This window comes from Oreochromis aureus, unplaced genomic scaffold (assembly GCF_013358895.1).
Source record: "Oreochromis aureus strain Israel breed Guangdong unplaced genomic scaffold, ZZ_aureus HiC_scaffold_32, whole genome shotgun sequence".
NCBI lineage: Eukaryota > Metazoa > Chordata > Actinopteri > Cichliformes > Cichlidae > Oreochromis > Oreochromis aureus.
Window position 1 is genome coordinate 331,228 of NW_024108868.1, and position 24,221 is coordinate 355,448.

At 38.4% G+C, this 24,221-nt stretch overlaps 1 protein-coding gene and 1 long non-coding RNA gene across 2 annotated transcripts in view; both read right to left on the reverse strand.

Annotated features, from left to right (window-relative positions):
* Positions 1-22,285, reverse strand: part of LOC120436897 (deleted in malignant brain tumors 1 protein-like) — a 28,237-nt gene extending 5,952 nt beyond the window's left edge. The window contains exons 1-3 of the mRNA XM_039607731.1: positions 22,219-22,285; positions 17,496-17,655; positions 872-904 (exon numbers count right to left, since the gene is read on the reverse strand). Of these exons, the coding sequence (XP_039463665.1) occupies positions 872-904; positions 17,496-17,535 (73 nt within the window). The 5' untranslated portion in view covers positions 17,536-17,655; positions 22,219-22,285. The remainder of the gene's footprint in view (positions 1-871; positions 905-17,495; positions 17,656-22,218) is intronic.
* LOC120436887 lies at positions 5,941-6,801 on the reverse strand. The gene is made up of 2 exons (XR_005610641.1): positions 6,722-6,801; positions 5,941-6,631 (listed from the first exon to the last, which is right to left on the reverse strand). It is a non-coding gene; the product is annotated as an uncharacterized LOC120436887 (long non-coding RNA).
* Positions 22,286-24,221: the final 1,936 nt, after the last annotated feature.

The following is a 24,221-nucleotide window of genomic DNA, read 5'->3' on the forward strand; positions in this document are numbered from 1 at the left end:
TTGGTTATGATTTCCCATGCAGAATCAAGTTTTAGTGGTGGTGAAATTAAACTTTTGCTAAATTTCAGGCAATTGTGTGTGGAATTATTCACTCAGTTTTTCGTCCTCAAATGATCTAATAGCGTGGTACCAGACAACCAGTCCTGATGTGATATTTTTTTCTTTTTGCTTTGCATTATTTTTATAATATTTTTATGATTTAAGTTAAAAAATCATATTTGTAATAAATGAGTTTGGGGATTGTGTAATAATTACAATTTTTCTGAATATTTTAAATTATTTCTATAACATTTACATTATATTGCCAGTAATTTAGTTTTCTTGTAAAAGCTTAAAGACATTTTTTCTTAAAATATGAATGCTGCAGACTGCAGCTGTTTACTATTCTTTTTATTATATTTTTTCTATTTCTATTTTTTGCTTTATTGTCCTTTTTAATCAAATTATGCATCCAGTACTGTGCTATGTGCTATGCTTTCAGTACATTCACATTTTTTAGAATTAGGTTTATCACACATTTTAAAATATTCACTAGATGTTTCGGTTTTATATTCTAACCAAGTCATTTAATTATTAAAAGAATATAGTAATTATAAAAACCACAACAACATGCTTTGGCAGGACTGGAAATTACAATAAAGACAAATAAAATTGCAGAATTAATCAATTTAAAATAATTACATTCAGATAAAACACTGCATGTATCATATGAACAAAAGAGAGGAGAAAAATATTTCATGTAATTTCATGTAAACAATACCAAAACAAAAAAATTTTTGTGGTGGTTGGTGGAATATTTGTCAGTGTGATGTTTTCAGTAATGCCTTCAACCATGTACAGTTTATTTTTAAAATATGAAAATTTGACTGACCTGCAGCAGCTGAAGATGCAGACAGATATGAGACTGTAGAAAAGAAAATATAACGTATCATTTTGAAATATAAAGCTATTCTTGTTTCTAATTTAGATACAATAAACAGAAAACATTTGAGGAGCTTGAACTGAACACAGATTAGTCCTCTGAAAAACTCTGTTTGTATAGCAAAGAAAGAAAATAATTAATTGATGTAAAGTTCATCTCACCGATGGCCAAATAGAAGAAGTTTCTCTGCTGTGTCCACATGGCTGAGGCTCAAAATGTGGTCTATGTGGAATTAATGAATTAGTATTGTTACCAGTTCTGTAATCCACAACAGTTACAAAGCTAAAGTGAAGGTTACTTGTTGAAAGCTGCAGTTCTCTGCAGACGTGGGAAGGCTGCTATTTGTTCCACCTGCAGTCTCAAACTGATGTGATGCTTCGTGCTGTTACACAGATTAGAAGACATTAGATCCTCTGATTGATATTTCTGGCACTCTGCTGTAAAACAACCACAGAAACCTCAGTGTGTGATGTAGCTCAGTATATCAAGTATCTTTCCAAGCTAAAAAAAACTTTAATCTGAACCATGCAAATGTGCAGCTCACTTAAAACCTCTGCAGGAAGTACCTCAGGAGCATCTGTTTCTCTTTTTTCTCTCCCAGTCCCAAACAGAAAACTAGGTTTCCCCAACAATATATTCACAAATAAAACATTTGAATGTAACCTAGTTTGAATCATTAACATTCAAACATTAAAAAGTTTTTGCATCTCTGTGTGTGGAGTGAAGCTGTGGAACAGACTAAGTAAAGATATGAAGCAATGTCCAAGCATGGCACAGTTTAAAAAGCGGTTTAAGGATATGGTTTTTACAGGGTACAGGGAGGAGGTAGAGATTTGATAGGGTGTTCTTGTCCAATATTTTCATGTGTGTGCGGATGCACGGGTATGTTGGTATGGGTATATATATCTGTAGGTTGTGTATCCTTTGAGGTGTTACTGGGATTATTGAAAATGTGTATATGTGTGTATGTGTATATACGTATGTATGGATAGATAGAAACATACATGTATATATATGAAAAAATTAATCATAATAAAAAAAAATACACATAACATATAACATAACATGTTCAACAACACTATAAAATGAGATCATTAAATGTCTCGACTGACCCAAAAATTGTATCGAACTGAGTTCATGTTATTAAAAACTCATACTGACGTGCTGGTACAAACCAGTGCTGTATGGTGTTATTTTTGCAAATGTTGCATTTTGAGGAGAAAATTATTTTGAGTGAAGAACAGCTTAACACTGTCCAAAATGTAGCTAAATCCAGTGGAGTGGTTTGGTTTAAATTAGATTAAAACCAACAATGGTCTTTAAAAATATATATATTTTAAAATAAAATAATTAAACATACTAACCGAAAATGAGTTTAGCTACACTTTGGACAGTGTTTCCGGAACGCAATAGCTAGTGAGCTGATTGGAGAACAAAACAGCCAATCAGAATTTTTGCATCCACCTCTCTGATTGGTTGGTTTTGTGGCAAATTCATAACGGTGTACAGGAAGAGTTGAACGTGCAGGGAGCAGAGATGTTGGGAGCGGAGCGACTCACTGAGAGCAGGTGGCAGATGTCTGTCAGATCACAGAGCAGAGATCTGAGCAAGAGCAAATGCCAACAACTGAGCAAGAGGGCTGTTATTGTGTGTGTATATGTATAATAGCAAACAGTGAAATACATTTCTTGCACGCAGCAATTAATTTTGTTCACTCAAATTAAGCTGTTCTTTACTCAAAATAATTTTCTCATAAATGAGTCAACTCCTTGTAAACTCTCCAGTGTCAGTGATGACGACAGCTCAGTATTTGATGACATTAAAATAATGAATGCATTTGCGTATATGCATATATTTTTCTTCTCTGTTTCTAAAGACTGGTGAAAAGAAATCCAAAGGCTTGCAGCAGAATTTGCATCAACAAAGATAAAGAGATATACTATGAGGGTAAAACGCATGAAGGGGAAGTCAACATTTCACACCAGCCTCAGAGGTTTTAACCGCTGAGAGTTTGTTCCAGCCTCAGTGATACTTGTTGGTGACAGCTGAGAAAAAGGTGTCTGAAACCAGTCTTATCAAATCTCTGATCAGATGTTGCAACCCTACTTAAGTACATATTCATGAAAGCACAGCTCTGCTGGAACAAACACTGCTGTTTTACAGACAGTGTTAAAGGATTTTTATATGTATTATGTTTTATTGTAGTTAAAAATCCCTAGTTGTTTAGCCTCATTTAAACTCCTGCATATACTGTGTTTCATGACAAAGCTTGCATGAGGAAGCTGCTATAGGAAACCTCACCCTTGCTGAGTTTGCTGAGATAAGCTTGACCAGTTCCTGTTGTGACAGTTGAACATATATGTTTTATGCTTATCACTCCAGTGCCTTGTAAGGAGTTGTTTCCGTACTCACAAGGGGTGGCGCCCTGAAATATGCTATGTAAGAACTGACTATATAATAAAGAGCAAGCTGATGCCCCGACGCGAATCCTCCGTGACTCGTCTCATACACGTCACTGTGTGAGGCTGTGTTGGGGCATTCGTCCATGTACATGCAATATCGCTGAGTCTGTGTTTCTTGCCTCCTGAGTTTTCTCTTAACAGACAGATATCTTTTTTTCTTTTACTTAACTACCAACTTAGTAAGGAACTCATGCTGTGAATATTTCTATTTATCATTTAATTTGATATTTCTTTAATTTTATCCACCATAGATTAGAACCAAGGGGTGTTTAAAAAGGGTCACACCCAAATGTGTATCACAAACAGTGAGGAAACAGGCTGAAACACATCCATGTCGTTCTGATGCCATGTAATATTAAAAACATACCATACTTCAATTTGAGCCCTGACATTTTCATGAATATTTTCTGGATAATTGTTAGACAAAGATCAGCCTGTGTGTCATGGTCTGGGTGAGTCATAGTAAATTTCCACAGTGCCTGTTCTCTGCCTTTAGGCGGAGCCTTAGCTGCTCCTCCCCAGAGTGCCACCTGAGACTGATTAAGCCATCTGTATTTGAAATTTCAGACCAGCGTCCACAACCAGCCTTCACTAACCCACGTTAGTGTTTGGCCTCATGTCTCTTGCAGCGCTCATTGTTCTGGTACTCACCACTGTGTTCTTGTCTTTCCATTTGTTTCTTGACTTGCATTACAAACTTGCAATAGCCTCGCTTGCCTGGATGCTGGACTCCATTGTGCTCCAAATAGCTGATAAAAACTCTCAATCAGTTTTCTCCGGTCTCACTTGGCTGCCTCCCTCCTCTGTTTTGGAATCACGGATCACTACTTCACTGGACTCACCCAGGCCTCATCCTGCTTCCTCCCTCTCGCATGACACCACCTGCAACCACGTAAGACTGTTCAGACTCACAGTTTGGATTAACTCAGTCTTTTCCCCAAGGACCAACCTGACTCTGTTTTCCCTCTGTTTCAGTGACTTTCCACCACCCACTCCCGTACCACTGTTCCCCCTCGCCAAGTCCCATCAACCACCATTCATGTTCTGGGACAATCTAGTTTAAAGCCCCTAAGCCTATGAACATAGTGCTCCACGTTAGGGCTGGGTATCGATTTCGATTAGATTAGATTTGAATCGGGAAAATTTCGCCTTAGACATTCAGAAATATCATAATTCTGATCATTTATTAGTACTGGCACTTGTGAGACTCCATAAGAGGTGTGAGCATCACAGCAGATGCCTTTGTGTTAATGTAACTGAGAATAAAACACATAAAAATATGAAGGAGATTTTCCTCTCCTGGCTTTTAATAACAGGTAACGTTAAAAATATTCTGCAGTAGATCAAACACTGAAAAAAAAACAAAAAACAAACACGGCTCAACATATAAACATTATCTAATGCTGCTGGAGTGATGCAGAGCAAAGTCACGGAGGTTTTATTAGAGACAAAGCTAAGCGTTTTGCAATTTGTCATAATTTTAAAAAGTTTACATTTCTTCGGTATTGAACAGCAGAAATGAGAGAGAGAGAGAGCTCTGCAGGAAGTGTGATTTTTTTTTTTCTTTTTTTTATCATGGAGGAAGCAAAACAGCAAAAGTAAGAGGAAATTCATGATGATGTTTATGTGAAGCATAGTTTTGATCTTTTGCTGTTGTCAGTGTTGATCTTGAGCAGCAGGGGCCGTAGCTTTGCCATTTTATAGCAGTAGCAGTGAGAGAGCTCAGCAGCAGGAAAATACAGGAAGTGCAACAAAAGAAATTGTTTGGTAGGAACATGACGTGAGAAATTTCACTGATCCTATAGTGTGTCAGAAGCAATCAGCACAGCCTCCAGCCACATCTTGGATCAGTGTTGTCTGATATGCTCTCAGAAATCAGTACATTTTCCTTGATTTCTTTCCTTTGCAGATGGTTGTGGAATAAAAACACCACATATGTCCCACCAGGATTTGAGAGCCACATGGACGGAGTCAAAGACAGGGCTGATATAATCTGTCAGGGGGTTTAAGGGTTCCCACTGACCTCCTCCAGCCTGAAGTGTTTAGATCCCAACAAAGTAAAGGGTGGTCAAAGAGGATTTTGTGTTACTGATGGTGAGAGGTGGTTTAAAATTGTCATATATCTGTGTATATTTTTCCACCATCAGTCTCAGATAAAATTTGTCCCCCCAAAATGTAAGAATGAAAAACGTTGATTTTAGAATAAAATATAAAACATATATTTGTGCCAACAACAATACAACAATTTCCTGCAGGTTACTTTGATGACAATGAAAGTAATGTAACCAAATTCAGGCCCAGCATTTAGTCTGTTTTTGTCCAACATTACACAATCACAACATCTCAGGTTTATCAGCTGTTCATACCCTTATCTCTCTCACTGACTTCCTGTGTCTGCTGTCAGCTCTGTTCCCACACTTTATGTATTTTGTTGTCAGCTGCATGAATGTGAGACAGCTTCATTTTCCTTATCACAGTACTGTGCAAAAGTCTTAAGACAATTGTTTTCTTTATACAAACACAGTATATGAGGAAAAAGCAGTTTGTACAATTCTAACGTGCAACATTCAACTTTATTGATCAACACAGCCTGAACTCTCTTAGCCAGCGTTCTTCTAATTTCTTCTGTAGTCTTCAGGAAAAATCCTCCAGGTGTGATGATGATTCAAAGCATAAACAACACTTTTTACTGCCTTTTGGTTTTTTCTCTGCCAGTATATTGTTGTACAGAATAGGATGCTATAATTGCAGGAATTTTTTGTAAGTGGCAGATAATTTGAAAGAATTTCAAAAATATCACCAAACATAAAAACATGTTTATGTGCAGATTGACATAAATTCTGTCTGTTAGCCAAAGATACAGTTTAGTGAGAAGTAAAAAATTTAATGTGTGAAAACTTCAATGGCAGAGATGGAGGAAGATGTAAGAAAGTGAGGACTGTAGACGATGAAGGATTATTTTCAAACTTAAGTCACAGTCATGCTATTAAGAGTTTATACTGGACAGTAAAGGCAGGTTAAATAGAGTCGCTGCAGTAATGTGTCAGACATTTAAAAAACATAAACATAATTAAACAAGATTTAAACAATTTTAATCTAAATTCCAACAAAAATTTAGACTTGTGTGTTTGTTTCTATGTTTCTCTTCTATTTCTTGGACTGCTTCCTCCTCGGCCTCCACTTCTTCAGCTCTGGAAACATCCGTCTCATCGTTCTGCTTTTTGTCTGATTTCTGCTTTTTGATGACCTGGAGAGACGGGACACAATCCATGTTACTGTTCCTACACTTCTCAGCTACTACTCTGTTTCATACATGCAGTTATTTACTCTGATGTACCTTATAGTAGAAATGAAGGGCAATGTTCTCCAAAAGCAGAATCAGTGGCAGGAAAACACATCTCAGCACTGAAATGATTGAATCTGTGGAAAGAGATCAGTCACCATGAAACAAACATTGCTGGTTTTAAAAAACTTAAAACAAATTATGTGAAAAACCTCATAAATCATCCATGTTAACATGAACAGATTATGGAACAATGGGCTCCCAGTGAATTGTGTGTAGAAGTCACCCCACCCACCCACAACCTTACTACATCACACTTAGACACTCCATACGCACATGGTTTAGAAGGTATGGCTCCATCTGACCAATATGGTGGCCACATTGCTTCAGACTGAACAGCAGCCACTAATGAACTACCTACAGATAAGTTTGGGAATCTTTAGACAGTCAAACAATATTTTGTTATTTTAGCAGTTTAGTCACAGTTATATGATGTAAATGGTCTTAAAGTGAGTTTCTGCTTGATTTTGAAAGATTCAACAAAAGTATTCATTGTGCTGTGAAGGAATTAACATTTTATATCCACAATTTTCAGGGTCTTAACAGGTGTGGGTGTTACAGCCCGTGGCCATAAGAAGTCTGTGTTAGCTGTTCCTGTGTGTTTATGTACTTTGATTTAAGGACCTCTGCAGGTTATTTTCTCTGAGGAAGAGCAATGGGCTGCTGATTGGTTCATGGATCATGTGACTGGGTTTAAAGCCGCTCCAACAGCTGCCGAGAGAGAGAGAGAAGTGAGGAAGTGATCAGATTGACAGCGGACTCAGACCCAGCCCTGGCTTCCAAACTTTTCGTGTTCTCTGTGTATGTGTGAGCGTGCCCTCTTTGAGAGCCTCCAGATTTGTGTAAATAGGTTCAGTGCTTATGTCTGCATAGGCTGAAGCTGAAGGGTTGAGCCACCTTTTGTTTCCTAACTTTTTTATCCTCTTTCTGAGCTACGAAGCTAGGGGTAACGATTGTCATTCATTATTTGTGCAGGTGATTATGAAGCAAAATTGGAGTTTAATCTATTATAATAACATGGCTTTGATAATAAAAGATGTACCTAAACAGATGACACCAGCATCACAATAATGTCCACAGTAGTTTCTACAAAATCCTCTGTGCTGACCCAGTAATTTGAAGGCAAACAAGAAACAAATGACAACATCTGAACACTGTCAGCTACGTCAACTGAGCATCCAAATGTAAGTCATTGAGACAGAACAAACCCCAAAAAGTGAGCCTTCATTGGCTGTTGCAAAAATCTGAGCATATCTCCCCTGATGGACACGTGCTGTACCGAAACGTTTTTATCATGCCTTGTTGATGTCAGCCTGCCTTTATGATGATGTCAGTCAGTTATGGCATCTCAAAGATGCTGTAACAGCTCTCTTCAGGCCTTTTCATATGATATATTACTTGATGTGGTTGTTGGACATTTCCTTTCTAGGTCAACTTTGACCTTGTACTCGAACAGTGAAGGTCAAGATCAAGTGCTTAGCTAACCTAGATACTCATGATCCCAAAGGCCTAGTGTATTGGTGTGAAGTTTGAAGACATAAAAAAAATTGTAGGTAATATTAAGTTTTTACTGATTTTCACATTAGGTGTGACCTCGACCTGATTTTTATAAAAATGAAATCAGCTCGAGCTGTCATTGGTATCTACCATCACACAAAATTTTAAAAAGATATCTTGTAAACTGTGGACGCTGACTGCTAACAAATAGACAGAGAAACAATTACAAACTCCTTCCCTTTGGGGGAGAATAAAGTATAAACACACAGACAGTGATTGGGAATGAGATGCAGGCTTCTATAGAGGAAAATAAACAAAGATTAACACAAAAGAGGGAAAGAACAGGAAGTGAAGCTAAAAAGCGACACTGTATACATTATAATAATTAACATACAGATTTCTGTCCTGATTATAGCTGCATGGACTATTTTGTTACTGAATACTGTGTATGAGATGAAAAGCATCTCACCTAAACAGATGACACCAGCATCCTCATGATGTCTACAGTCGTGTGAACCAAATCCTCTGTGTCGACACTCAGTTGGAGAACTTTCACTTCCTGAACAGGACACACCATCAAGCCAGATTTGTCCTCTTCCTTCACCAAAATGAGCGGACTTAGTGGCATTCAGAGCAGTTCCACAGTGTAACTGTCTGCAGACCACCTTAGCATCATTTAAGTCCCAGCCATCATCACAGACTGTTCCCCATCTGTTGTTGTGATAGATTTCAACTCTTCCGTAGCAACGAGCTGACCCAGGATTAACTAATCTTATCTGAGCATCTGACAAAAGAAAGAGCAGATTAAACAGTGTTTTTTTTTAATATATTTTTAATTATCTTATTTATTTATTTTAAGTTAAAGAAGCAATAATGGTGTAAATTAGTCATTATATGAGCTAAAACTTAGAAACATATGTGTGCACTGTAAAATGTAATTCTAGCTGTTTGTTATTTCAACATATTATTCTATATCAGTTTGACGATAGATGACTGAAGTTGTTGTTATAACATAGAATTACAAGTTAAAAACGTCCCAATTACACCAAAAAAGCTAACTTGAAAACTCATGTCCAGCTAAATCAGCAACTTATGTGAACTTGACAATGTGGGTAAGTTGAGCACAGCAGGATTCAAAACTGCCTCACGTGACTGCTACCGAGGTGCATCATGGGGAATTGGCGGTTAACGACATGCTCACTTTACTTGGACGTTTTCTAATCGTCTTCTTTGGAATATGCTTTCAAGGTGAGTAACATTGGTTATAACTATAAGGAAAGAGAGCTACAAAAGTTGGAACATGTTTTGAATTTATGGCATGATGTGTGTTTTTCTCTTTTACCGAAATGTTTGCTTTAGCTAATGTAACTTTAGCCGACAAGGTCCAGCTTGTATGTCATGACCAAACTTGACCTAATAAACTGACATATGGCCTTTTATGGGTTTAATGTGGCACTGACCAAATCACAAGTATTGTGCCGCTAGCTTTAAGGTTGTGCACTCAACCACTGTTGCGATATTAGCAAGCTAACTCAGCTAATTAATAAAGCTTATTTCATATTGTCTCTGTACTTGTAAATTTCTTTCAAGTTCACAGGCTGTTGTATTTTGATGGAAGTTCATTTTGGCAATATTTCCAATAACTGACTGGGTTCAAAAAGAACTTTTTGGCAGGACTCCGATGCTTGTTGTCATCTGTTGTCATCTGTTTACCCCTATGTAATCACTTAAGTTGTTATTAACTGCTGCATGCTAAGCTGCAAGAGTGCACTGAGGACTGAGACAAAATATGGTCTACAAACCAGCATTATATTAGTTTTTATCAGATAGTCCTCCAGTGTGTTTATTTTTTGCTTTAATTCTATTGTGCAGTTATTTGTTACCCTGAAATGCTTTATGCTTAACAACAGCTCACTATTTTGACTTATTTTTGAACTCTTGTGATCAGTATGACTAGATTGTGTGAGTTTCCATACTAAAAGAGCTGTAGTGATAAAATAATTGGCATCAGAGACACTGATTTTTGGCATGGTATACTGCAGAAGTTTGTTGTTTTTTGCATAATTTACCTTTTAATTAAACTGCATTCTCTGTATTGTAACAAAACTAACATTGTTTATATGTCAGAAAATTAGCAAACATGAATAAATGGCGAAAACAATATAATTATAACATATATTTTTATTTTACTTATTTTAGGTCTGTGAAGCCAAACTTGATGCTGGGGATTTATTTTTGTCAGTGGAGTCAAATGGTAAGTTACAATTTGTGCATTTTGTCATACTGGAAACACCTCAGATTATATTGTAATTTAATAGCTCTGTAGAACAAATGATATAAAGATTGTAGTGTCAGGGTACTTCTTAAGAAGTAATATGGCACTATTGATGATCACATGCAGGTGGCATAAACTAAATATTCAGACGTGTTACCAACAAATGATTCATTAACAAAAGCAATGGGGCAGACTGTTTAGGTTCTTGTGGTTGTAATAACATCCATAACTGCAAGTTTGTCATTAATTTATTTTCACAGGTCTAGATGATCACATCTGACTTTGTCATTTAAATGAGGTGGACTTGCAAACTTTATGCTCTTTTGGGTAAATTGCTGTCCACTACATATACACAGAATGTGCACAGTATTTCAGATCTAAAAGGGAGTATGTAATGGACTTGCTGGCTTTAATGTAAAAAGCCTGTTGTGTAACTTTAATGAGGCAGTTGGACTAAAACAGTATTGCTCATCAAGGTAAACATCTGAGGAATAAGGAAATTGTTACTTGTCCTTTTACTCAGTGTTCTTTTAATCGCACGTTTACTAAAGTTTTACATCACATAAGTCATTTTCACAATCATTCTACTTTAAAAGATTTCAAGACAGAGCTTATTGTTCTCTGAACTTCCTTGTTTGCTGAACGGCAGGTAAAGTGCATCTTTTGTTTGTTTGCTTTTGTGTGTTTGTGTTTTCTCTAATGGGCCTCAGATGACTGTTTGCTTAAATTTGGGTCTCAAAGAATCTTTTTTATTCTGTCTGTACTCTCCACCCCTCTTCTTCTATTGGTCAGGTTGAAGCAGAATTTGCCCGTCTTACATCTGTTGACCTGAAAGGGTTCCTTTTGCTGTGCTTGACCATTATGGAGAGGTTCGTGGAGCTGTACAAAATCAAGAGCGGCATAGGAGGGCTAACTAGGCTCATAAGATGCTTCGGAGATGATGTAAGTGTTCAACTGCGAAATCTAATCCTTTGTTTAAGTTTTAGGTTATCCAGTTCAACTGATGAACTCATTGAAAGAAAGCTGATAAGTAAAGTCTGTCATCATATTTCACAACTGGACATTTAGTGTGGTAACTTTTACAGAATCTGTGTATATTGGTGGTAGGTTGGATATCATATTCTACTTGAATATCCTGATAAGCCTGATTCAAAATCTCCAATGATAATCATATATTGATGGAATTATGTATCAAAAAGCTGTGAATTTGGAGCTGTCTACATGCTTTATAAACACTGTTTAAAAAGTGTTTTTGTTTTCTTTTGACTTCTTTGACCAGAGCCCTACACAAAGGAAGAGGACAGAGGACCTCATTTTCTAAAGGAAGATCCCTCACACACTTTCAAGACTGTGAAGGTTAGCATTGTTTCTTTTAGTAAATTTAATAATGACAGCACCACAGTGGATTTTAAATTAAAAAGTACATGTGTACTTTTTCCTCACCAAATGTATTATTACAAGATCTTTGACACTGGATTTGGTCTGGGTTTCAGAGAAACTAACTGGCAAGCTAGCATTGATATTATTAGTGTCTTGTGTTTATTCATGTCTTCACCAGGGTCTTTGACATTTCGCTGCTGTACTGTTCACTTCAGCTTTACGCTTGATTTCTCACATTGTATATTGTAATGGCAGAGATATTAGGATATTTAAGGGGCTGCAGTGGCTGCTACAGCTGTGGGGGCAATACTTTGGTGAAATGTCCTGGACCCTGGAAAAGAGACTGTGTAGACTGGGTAAGCAATTAAAGGTTACTGGCCGAGAGTCATTGGGCAGCTGGGTAAAGGTGGATGTTGATATTCAGTGCCAATTATGCAACCTGTTCAGCCATGTCTATATGCTCTTTTTCATGCTGTTAATATAGGGAAAAAATAAACTTTAATCAATAAACTGATTAAAGAAGCATTGTCTATGGAGCCACAATCTGATCCTGTAGTGTAGCTGCAGTTTGCACATTTCATGTATTCTCAGCCAGATTTGGTTTAGAGCACAGCCAATATTTAGCATAAGTAGATTTAAATTCACACACTGGTGATGGCAGCTACATTGTAGCCACAGCCACCCTGGGGCGCACTGACAGAGGCGAGGCTGCCGGACACTGGCACCACCGGGCCCTCTGACCACCACCAGTAGGCAACAGGTGAAGTGTCTTGCCCAAGGACACAACGACTGAAACTGTCGGAGCCGGGCTCGAACCGCAACCTTCCAATTATAAGACGAACTGTCAACTCTTCAGCCACGATTCAGTCATCCACCCATGTGTGTGAATGACTGAATGTGTAAAGCGCTTTGGAGTCCTTAGGGGACTAGTAAAGCGCTATACAAATACAGGCCATTTACCATTTAAATTGAAAATTTAGTGGTCTTTGTTTAAAGCAAGAAATGGATTTGTAACATGGGGGTGCATATCTCATTCTGAAAAAACTTTAACAACTAATAAGTGTTACCCAAAGCCAATCACCATCATCCAAAGCATCAGTATGGCTCTTCTTTGAAAGACATGAATTCTTAAGCAGAAGGGATATTGTGTAATTGTAATTGTGTAATTTTTTTTTTTTTTTTGTCTTTGAACCCTTTTATAGCTGACAGGTATTGAAGACACGTTTTCTAAGAGGATGAAAGTTGGCATTGCGATGGTGAAAGAAGAAGACATCATCGATGTGTTGGTTGTCCTTGAGGCGGCAGTAATCCTGTCTAATCTGAGGGATGTCTCAAGTGCCATTTCCATGCTGATGGGCCTTCTTTTTGCCCTCAACATAGACTATCCAAAGGAACTTAAGGACATCTTTGAAGTCATTCAGAACATCCTAATGAACATTGGTGGAAGGCAGTGCATCTCACTAGTGCATGGTCTAAGAAACAGACTCTTGCAGAAAGCCATGCAGAACTGTAATTGTATGCTCCTTAGTGTTAAGGACAGTTTTATTTTACTGTTTGTTTTTTTTTATTCTTGCAAGTTCTCATTCTCACTTTTGTATGTCACTAAATGACTACACTTCACATTCCAGATTAGACAATTACTCATTTGTTCATGGTTTAAGAAACTTATGTGAACAACAATATAATGGTGGACTTTGCAGATGCTTATCTCATGCAAGTCAGTAGTTTTTCCTTTGTTTTGCAATTGAGCAGACTCAAACTGATGTTTCTGAAATATTCATATTATCAAATGTTTCAGAAGCATGCACTCATTTTCAGAGATATTGGTTCTGTGGAATTTGTTGCAATTGTAAACGAAGACAAATACAAGAGTTTGATGTCTTAGTTGTTATAAACTGATCTTTACTGTCGCTATCAAAGGTTTTGTACTATTTTAATATTTCAAGTTTTATGCTAACAGGTGTGACTGAGCACAATGAAGTTTAAAAATTTTGTAAATGTAAAGAATAACTTTTCTAAAATAGCAAGTGTCCCGTTGATACATTACATTAATGCAGACTTTATGTTGTTACTTCACAAGAATCACTACTGCTCCTAGAGTATTGGTCAGAATTTAATCTTCACCCAAACTGGGCTCAAGACCAAGTTCAAATTTATTGTTTCACAGGGAGCAGCCTTTGAGTTTTGATGGATTGTGAGCCTGATGAGCTACGTCACTGATTTTTCTGTTTCTCAGATGACTAAGATGGCACAATAAATGGTGAATGTTGGGTGCTCATGAGTAAATGTCTTGTCATGTTCTTAAAACAAACTTTCTGTATGAAATGATCAGATAGACTTTAATGGAATCTGTGGGGTTTTATTTTTTTTCTGTAAACAACAGAAAATTAATTTAAAGGAATGTAGATATTTAAACCTGAGATCTAAGATAAACCTAACAGGTAGTTTTGCTGAAATGGATGTTAGAAAGCTAAAAAACAAAACAAAACTTAAGATGTTTAATACACATTTTCTTTACATCCAGTCAATCAACTCTGATAATTAAAATGAAACTGATTTACAAGTTCACTCAGCTACCTTAAGGAGCTCAGGTAATTAATAAACTTAAATCAACTTAGCTAACAGATTATGTTAGTTAAGCTAAAATAGATTCCTAAGTTAAAAGAACTACTAAAGTATTTGAATTAACTAAAAACCCAAGTCAACTGAACTAGGACAAGAGTTTAAACAATAGATTATTTTAATTTAGCTGAAAGGGTTTTCCCAAGTAAAATGACAATTAAAGGAGTTGAACTGACTAACAAATCTCAGTCAGCTAAACTAAGATGAAAGTTTAGACAACATGTGATTTTTCATTAAGATAACAATTGGTTGTGTTATAAGAACAAACTCTATTTCTTGACTTAACTTAAAATTTTAAGGCAGCCCTTTACCTCATATTTTTAAGTTGAAACAACAAGTTATATTTTACAGTGTGGAGTATCAGGATGACAAAGCAAATCTAATAAATAATTGAGAAAGGAAATTAAATAACTTTAAAAAAAACAATCGTTTTTTAAAATTCTGAATTCAAATTTTTAAAAATTGTTTTTATTGAGTTTTCAATTTCTTCTGTAAATCTTTTCCATTCATTTTATTTATTCATGTTTTCATAGTTCAGTTAGAAATACTAGTTTTACTTTAAAATTTGTTTCAGACCATTGTTACGCTGACCAGTGCTGGACGCCTGCCCCCAGGTATGAATCAGGTGCCCCGGACACTCACTCAGACCCCCGCCTCTCACGACCATTCGCCCCCATTATCAAGTAAGACACTCACCATGGTAGGGTTACTCTCTTTCTGACTCCTTCTCACTCTGATAAGTAACCGATCTCCCATATTCAATCATACTTTCAAATTTAAATCATAAAACATTTAAAAAACAAACGTAATGAACTGAAAACTAGTACTGTGTTGCAATTTTATTATTATATTTTTTATTATTATTATTATTATTTATTAATATTTTATATAACACGTGAACGTTTCAGGCAATGCAGTCTACAGTTATTCAATCTGTTTTTATGTTAAGTTAAAAATCATATTTTAATAAATCATTTTGAAATAATTATGTTTTTTAAATTGTTTTTGTAACATTTAGATTATGTTGCCAGTAATTTAGTTTTCTTTTAAAAGCTCAAAGACATTTTTCTTCATAAAATATGAACACTGCAGACTGCAGCTGTTTTATATTCTTTTTATTATTTTTTTCTATTTCTTTTTTTATGATCTTCTTGGTTTGTTTCTTTTTCTGGTTGAATTTACTTATTAATAAAGTTTCTGCCATATGTATTCAATGTTTTTTAAATAATGTTTTGACCTCCAAAAACTAGAATCCCCATGATAAGGGAGAAAAGATGATATTTTCTATGAGTTCTGAGTTTTATGAGATTTTACAAACAACAAATTAATTTAATAATAATTTCAATTTCTTTTTTTTTATTTATTATTTTTCTTTTGTTTTGTTGTCCTTTTTAGCTTAGTTATGCATCAAGTACTGTGCTGTGTGCTATGCATTCAGCAAAATCTAGGTGTAAAATTGTATTGCACTAGAATTAGGTTAATATGTAGCTTTCAAAACACGTTTTAAAATATTCACTAGACCTGTGGGTTTTATATTTTTTAACAATTAATTTAATTATTAAAAAATATAAATATAAAAGAAATATAAATAAAAATAGAATTAATCTAATCAAAAAATTAGATAAACATGAGGCACTGCATGTATCAAAAGAACAAAACAGAGGAGAAAAAACTTGATTTAATGTAATTTAATATAGCAAAACTATTTATATGTTGGTTGGTAGAACAGTTGTCAGTCTGGTGCTTTCACTCATGCACAGTTTATTTTAAATATATATTATCATTCACCAGAGATGGGCAGTAACGCGTTACTGTAATCTGATTCCAACAAAAATTAATCTGATTACTTTTTTCAAGTAACGAGTAATGTAAGGGATTACTATTGCAAAAACGGTAATTAGATTACCGTTATTTTCCGTGTAGGGAACGCTGCGTTACTGCGTTACTAAAACCGTGATTTTTTATGAGAATGTCTCATGACAGTGACGTGGCGAGTGCGACATTCGTGACAACAGCTGTTCACAGATCAACAATGGATAATATATGGAGTGCGGGAGAGAGTATGAGCGTGCAGCGTTTAAAGCGTGGAAGTACTGACCTTATTTTGAGTTTGATTCCATAAAAGTGACAAAAACATTAGTGTCCATTGTACGTGGGAAGAAAACTTCTTTTACAGCGAAAAAACCCTAAACTTCCAAGCAAGCAGCACCGAAAAGTGCGCTACGACTTAATGTGAAATTCACAGAAAAACTCGTGGATTCTTCCACTGACCGCTGCGGCACACCTGCACCAGGGTAAACCTCTGCCTAACCCACCCCTGCTTTACAGGTGAAAATAGAGCAACAGGACCGCTAGTCTTTGATTTTATTTATTTTCTGCTGTGTTTTACTTGCATCTATTTGAAAGAGTGAGTGTAAACACAAAAAAATATTTTATTTTATGTGCTGGAATGTGCAGAAAATAGGTTTAAATGTTAAACAAATTTCTTCCAGTCAGAGAATGTTGCATATAATTAAGTTTTTGCTTGATGCATAAAGTTAAAAGATTTAAAGTTTAGTTTTAAAAAGAGACGTTTCCATTTGATTACATTTTGTATGATGGATTATGCAGAAAAAGTAGAATTGGGCTGAAAGATCTATCGCTTTATCACCTATTCAGGTTGTAAATCGTGTTTTTAAAAAGTAACTAACTAAGTAACTAAGTAATTAATTACTTTTGAAAATAAGTAATCAGTAAAGTAACGGGATTACTTTTGGGGGGAAGTAATCAGTAATTAGTTACTGATTACTTTTTTCAAGTAACTTGACCAACACTGTCATTCACAGAAAAATTGACTGACCTGCAGACACTGAAGATTCAAACAGATACGAGACTGTAGAAAAGAAAATATAAGTTATTATGCTGAAATAATGAGCTGTTCTTGTTTCTAATTTGGATACAATAAATAACAGAGCAAAGAATGAAAATAATTAAGTGATATAAAGTTCATCTCACCGATGGCCAAATAGAAGAAGTTTCTCTGCTGTGTCCACATGGCTGAGACTCAAAATGTGTTCTCTGTAAAATGAGTCATCAGTGACAGAAAAGTTCAGTCTGTGGTCGACCCAAACACTTCACACTGTGTTCGTCCCCTTCAAACGCCTCCTCCTATTTCCTAGTATTTTAAAGTAAAGACTCTGTATAAACTTTGTGGATTGGTTTATTTAAAAATTATTTAAAAAGTTATTATTTAAAAATATAATCATTTTAGATTTGTATAAGTAGAACAGCAGCCCTGTGCAGTGTCTTGTGAACCTTTATCTAAACAAACACAAAGCAAATTGATACAGAAGTTTCATTTGGCACCTAAATGAAATGAGAGAAATATGTATGTCCAGCATTAGAGTGAGTTGAACACCTGAATCTAGATGAAATGAAGGATTGTGTTTCAAACTGTGTTCATCTCTGAAAGTTACTGACAGACGGTTTATTATTACAAAACTCCACGAAAACAGCTGAAACAGCATATTGATGTGTGGTAAATGGCCTGTATTTGTATAGCGCTTTACACATCCAGTCATCCACCCATTCACACAGTGGTGATGGCAAGCTACGTTGTAGCCACAGCCACCCTGGGGCGTACTGACAGAGGCGAAGCTGCCGGACACTGGCGCCACCGGGCCCTCTGACCACCACCAGTAGGCAACAGGTGAAGTGTCTTGCCCAAGGACACAATGACCGAGACTGTCCAAGCCGGGGCTCGAACCGGCAACCTTCCGATTACAAGGCGAGCGCCCAACTCTTGAGCCACGATCGCCCAACTCTTGAGCCACGATCGCCCCTGGTGTGTTCATAAACTGTTCTCAGAAATTGTTCAAATATGTAATAATGTAATATGTAATAATCTAGAAATTTCAGACCTACTATTTATCGGCTCAAACATCAAAAGATATGAATGCTTTAAAAGCATCAGCATCAGCTCTTCTCTGACAGCATGGTGGGAGTTTCTAAAAGTGACAGCGTCCTCATTAATCCCATGCAAACGTACACCTATCTGGAATAACCCTGACATATTACAAAACAATAATATGATTAATTTTCCAGAATGGAGTTGTAAAGGAATTAAATACTTAGAACATATATTAGAGGGAACAGAATTTATTCCATTTGACAGACTAGTTACACAATATGGGATCAACAAGAAAAGATTTTTAGAATATCAACAAATTAAATCCATAGTAAAAAAGAGATTTAACCTCAGTCAAGCTGAATTACAAACACCACCAAGTGCGGTACACTTTCTTACTCTTAAATCCCCCAAATTATTATCTAAAATATACAGAACACTTTCTAAAATAGATGAATCAATATCCTTCCTATTGCAAAGTGGGAAGCAGATTTATCAGTAAGCTTAGACCAAAACTTCTGGTCTCAGATTTGCTTAAAAACCTTTAAACTGATTAAAAATCCCAGTCTGCAATTAATACAATACAAAATACTACATAAAGTGCACTATACAGGTCATCGGATGTTCAAGATGAGCTTTACATCTTCCAACAACTGCTCACACTGTCAAGGCAATACACCAGACAATTACATCCACGCCCTTTGGTTCTGTCCACCAGTGCAGAAGTTTTGGCGTGAGATATGTGAAGACTTATCAAAGTGTCTGAAATGTAACATTCCAGCCTCCCCTTTAGTGTGCTTGCTGAGCAACTTGGATGAGGTCACTGCAGAAAGAAACACAGCCCACATTGTTTTTACAGCCTTATGCATAGCCAAGAAAACGGTCCTCCTTAACTGGAAAAATAAAAATAATCTTAATTCTAATCAATATAAAAACCATCTAATAGATCACATTAGTCTTGATACAGCCTCTGCCACCACATGTGATCAATCCCTTTTTGCTCCTTTGATCGGCTTCATCACCTAGTGGGGGTGGGGGGTCATGGTTTGGTCCTGCCTTCGCCATTGTGGTTGATGTGGAGGTTGGGATGGGCTTAGGGCGCCAGGAGAACCCCTAGAGACGTTATCCCTGGAGGGCTCAACCCGGGGGGTTATGGTCATAACCTGGTGAGTGGCTCTGGTCGCTCTTAGAGGGTGTTCTCCTCGTGGCTGCGTGCAGTGGGGCTGGGGGATGGTCTGTACTGGCGGACGTAGGTTACTGGCCTGGTAGCCTGGCTGCCCCTGAGTGGTTCCGGGGCAGGCGGGGGCTTGGGGTTGGGGTGCTTCGTCTCCGTGATGGGGCTCTGGCTGGGCCTTGGGGCTTCGGTCCTCGCCGGTGTGTCGCCGAGGTTGTGGGCGGGTGGGTGCACGGGGCTCAGCCCTGGCGCAGGGGGCCTCTGGTGCATCGGCCTAACTGGGGACTCTTCAACTGGCAGGGAGGTTGTTCCATCCTTGCAAAAGTACACTCTGCAGGTGGGGGAGAGACACAGGAGAGGTGGAGAATAAACCTAACCTGGGTGTCTGTTGTCTTGTGTAGTCTGGAGATGATTGAATGTTGGGGTGGGTATAGTTTCCTCTGCGGTGGGGTGGGTGGGCTTCCCAGGTCCTGTGGGGCTTAGGCCCCGGTCTGGATGGGCCTGGGCTCCCTTGCCTTGGTGGGTACTAGAGGACGGGGTGCCTACTGGGGTCAGCCGAGTTGGCCTAAGGAGGCATCTTGCCCCCCTTCTTTCCTCCCCATTCCCGGCTACCTCCCTCTTCCCGCTCCACCACACCCACCCACACAGGTAGGGCCTTGGGGTGCGGGTGTGTCACCAGGGTGCAAGGGAGGCATCCCCCCCCCCTCTGTCCCCTTCTGGCCACCTGTGCCTCAATTTTATTTCACAACTTAGACATCCACATTATTCACACTCTCATAACACACACACACACACATATATATATATATATAGGCCTTGAGGGTGACCACGTTAACGGCGCGTCCAGAGGACGGTCTGTGTTTTCAACCCTACCTCTGGCGCCGGTGCCCACCTCTCAATTTTAAATCCATGTAAACATTGAGGGTTCTCGGGAGGGGTCGTGCTAACACCTGCTGCTCTCTGGCAGCAGCACCATGCCCTCCCTTGTTTTAAATGCACTTTAGAACAACACGCAGCAACACTACACATGAGCGGGAGGAGGGAGGTATGGGGTCTTCACACCCCCCGTTCTCTACTAGCCATCGGGGCGGGGGCTGGGAGGAGGTGTTGGCTGTCCGATTGGCCTCCCTGCTGCTGCGGAGCCTGGGGCGGTCTGCTTGCCTCCACCCCGGGGAAAGGGTCACATCTCTTGGGTCTGGGTGCCATTTCCCCTCTGGGGCGAGGGTACCTGGACCCGGGGCATAGAGTATGTTTGGGGAGTATGATTGTGTGTACATGTCTATGTATGTCTATCCCTACGTTGGGTGAGTGCTGAGTGTTTGTATATGTGTGCATGAGGGTGGGAAAGCATGTTTATGTCTGTGTGTGCCTGTTTGTCTGTGTCTATATGTCAGGTCGGGTCTTAGACTCCACCTCCTGGTACTCCCAGGCCCTCCAAGTGTGGAGGCCTATCTCCCTCACCACACTCCCTGCTGGTAACTGATGCCCTCAGGGATTGGTGCATTGGTGGTTCTTGGTGTCCGGGGCTGGGCGCTCAGGTATGCACCAGCTCACTCCCGGTGGCTACTTGGCGGGCCTGGTGCCTGTCGCCGGTCAGGCCTCTTCCGGGCAAAGGGGCCCTCGGCCTCGGCCTCGGGCCTGCAACTCGGTTCACTCTGGCACAGCTGGCTGCCGGGCGGAGCCGGCGGGCACGCCGGTGCAGCCCCTCTGGCTTCTGCCCGTGGCTACTGGGTGACCCTCGTCTGGGATCTCCTCAGCCCTTCCCAGGAAGGTGGCACGGATGCCCCTCGGTGGTACTCCTTGGGCTCTCGCACTCTGGGCTTCTGGATGTCTGGAGCCTGGATCTCCTCCATGCCTGCTTCATGCCCTGGGGACGGGGCTATGGGCCTCCACACCCTCTAGCAGACCGTTACATGGGGAAACCTTTGTATACAAGCGCGCTGATCCACACAGGTGTGCACACGGGTGTTCACTGTTCGTGGACATAAACTACACCTTTCTTAGCTGCTACTTCAAAGCACATTGTGCGCTGTCTGTCCTATGTGCTGCACAACAACTTTCAATATTTAGTATTTACTGCTGTTCACACTTAGCTAGATTAACGTGATGGTGTTGTGTTTAGTATGTTGCTTTGTTTTTGTTTGTTTTTTTTTTGCTTGTCTTCTCTTCTTTTTCTCTCAACAGGTGATCCAGGAGATTTTTTTTTCTCTTTGTCTTTGTAAGTGCCCTTTCTCACTGTCCCTTTTCCCTTCTGTTTTTCTTTTCCTTCCTCTCTTTCTTTCTCCCTTTCCTATCCCCAGTCATGTCTGTCCCATCTGTAACAACTGAAAATAAAATAAATAATAACAACAAAGTTTGATCAAATGGACCAATACGGCAATGCCATGATGATCCATTTGGCAAAATAAATCCATTTGGTATCCTTGTTGGTCTTCAGACAACAATTCTGACGGCTAAAGAACCAAATGGTTCTTTAGCCGTCAGGCAAAAAAAAAAAAAAAAAAAAAAAAAAAAAAGAAATTGTTCAAATAAACTGTTTCCTCAACTTGTACTTGGTGAACTTGTTGAAATTTGCGTGACCATGACAAATGAAGCTAATATTTGCAGTTTCATTTAACTGTGAGGCAGATGGAATAACAATGAATTTGTATTCTTACCAGTTCTGTAATCCACAACAGTTAGAAAGCTAAAGTGAAGGTTACTTCTTGATAGTTGCAGTTCTCTGCAGACATCTAAAGGCTGCAGGTATTTGTTCCACCTGCAGTCTCAAACTGATGTGATGTTGCTGTTAAACCACAGTTACATTAGATCATCTGATTGATATTTTTGGCACTTTGCTGCAAAATAACCACAGAAACCTCAGTGTGTGATGTAGCTCAGTACATCAAGTATTTTCCCACACTGAAAACACTTTAATCTGAACCATGCAAATGTGCAGCTTACAAGTCCTTTAGGAGTATCTGTTTCTCTTTTTTCTCTCCCAATCCCAAACAGGAAACTAGTTTTACCAAACAGCATATTCAATGGTAAAATGGTAAATGGCCTGTATTTATATGGCGCTTTACTAGTCCCTAAGGACCCCAAAGCGCTTTACATATCCAGTCATTCACCCATTCACGCACACATTCACACACCGGTGATGGCAAGCTACGTTGTAGCCACAGCCACCCTGGGGCGCACTGACAGAGGCGTTTTATTCACAAATAAAACATTTGTTCAACAACACTATGAGATGAAATCATTAAATATCTGGACTGACCCAGACATTGTGTTGAACTGTGTTTTTGTCATCAAAAACTCATACTGACATGTTGGCACAAACCAGTGTTGTTTGCACAAAATGTTTTTCCTGGAATGCCTCAAGACTTTACAACAGAAAACTGTGTTGGCACTCTTTTGAATGCAACATTGCAAAATCATGTATATGATGCATATGTCCAACAAAAAAACAATAACTGAACCAATCTCCTAGTCACACATCTCACCTGATGAACCGAATTCAAACTGTGAAACAAACTGAAGTCTCTGAGCTGGAGTCAGAAAAGTGTTTGTGTCTTTAGTGATTTTAAAATAGCAGCACTGGAAGCCCTGAAACATTAATGTCATGGTCCGTCCTGTCCTCCACCACTGACTCGTCTTTTCTATATTTCCCTCTGTCTCTTTCTATGTTGTTTGTCTCGTGCTCAAACTGTGGCCTTCACATGTTTCCTGCACTCTGCTTTCTGAAACACCTTCAATCAAACTCCACTTACCTCCTGTTTAAAATCTCTGCCTCAGATTGTTCTGTCTGCTTATGTGTTAGTGACACTCAGGCTCTTAGTTACCTCAGTGATTCAAAGTTCATGTTGATGTCGTTCGTCCACAGTGCATCAGTCAGTGTCTCAGTACTATCCAGGGGCTCGTTGCCTGCCGATCTTCCTCAATCACTATTGGATAACAAATCTTCCTGGATTCCTTCTTTCACATTATTTTACTTCATTTAATAATCTTTTTACGGATAATCACATCCTGCATTTGGCATTATTGGTTTACAATAACTTGAAACACTCAGAAGGGAGATCAGCCCACTTTAAATCAGGTATGGCTTGACTTCTGTGAAGCAAGTCTTTATAAACTCTCCACAGTGTTTCACGGTAATAAAATAATGAATGCATTTGCCAGGACAAGCTCGACTATCATGACCATATCCGTTTAATGTCATCTGCAGTCAACAAAATTCCTCATAGTGACAGCATTAATATCCACATGTAAAAAAAAAATACTTTATTTTTCTTCTAATACACAGGCTCACAGCAGAATTTGCATCAACAGAGATAAAGAGATATAATGTGAGGGAAAATTGCACGAAGAGGAAGTCAACATTTCACACCAGCCTCAGAGGTTTTAACCACTGACAGTTTGTTCCAGCCTCAGTGATACTTGTTGGTGACAGCTGAAAAAATGTGTCTGAAACCAGTCTTATCAAATGTCTGATCAGATGTTGCAACTCAACGTAATTACATATTTATGAAAGCACAGCTCTGCTGGGACAAACACTGCTAAGTGTTTTACAGCCAGATATCTTTTCTTCTGTTACTTAACTACCAACTTAGTTAGGAACTCGTGCTTTTAGTGTTTCTATTTATCATTTAATTTGATATTTATTTTATTTTATCCACCA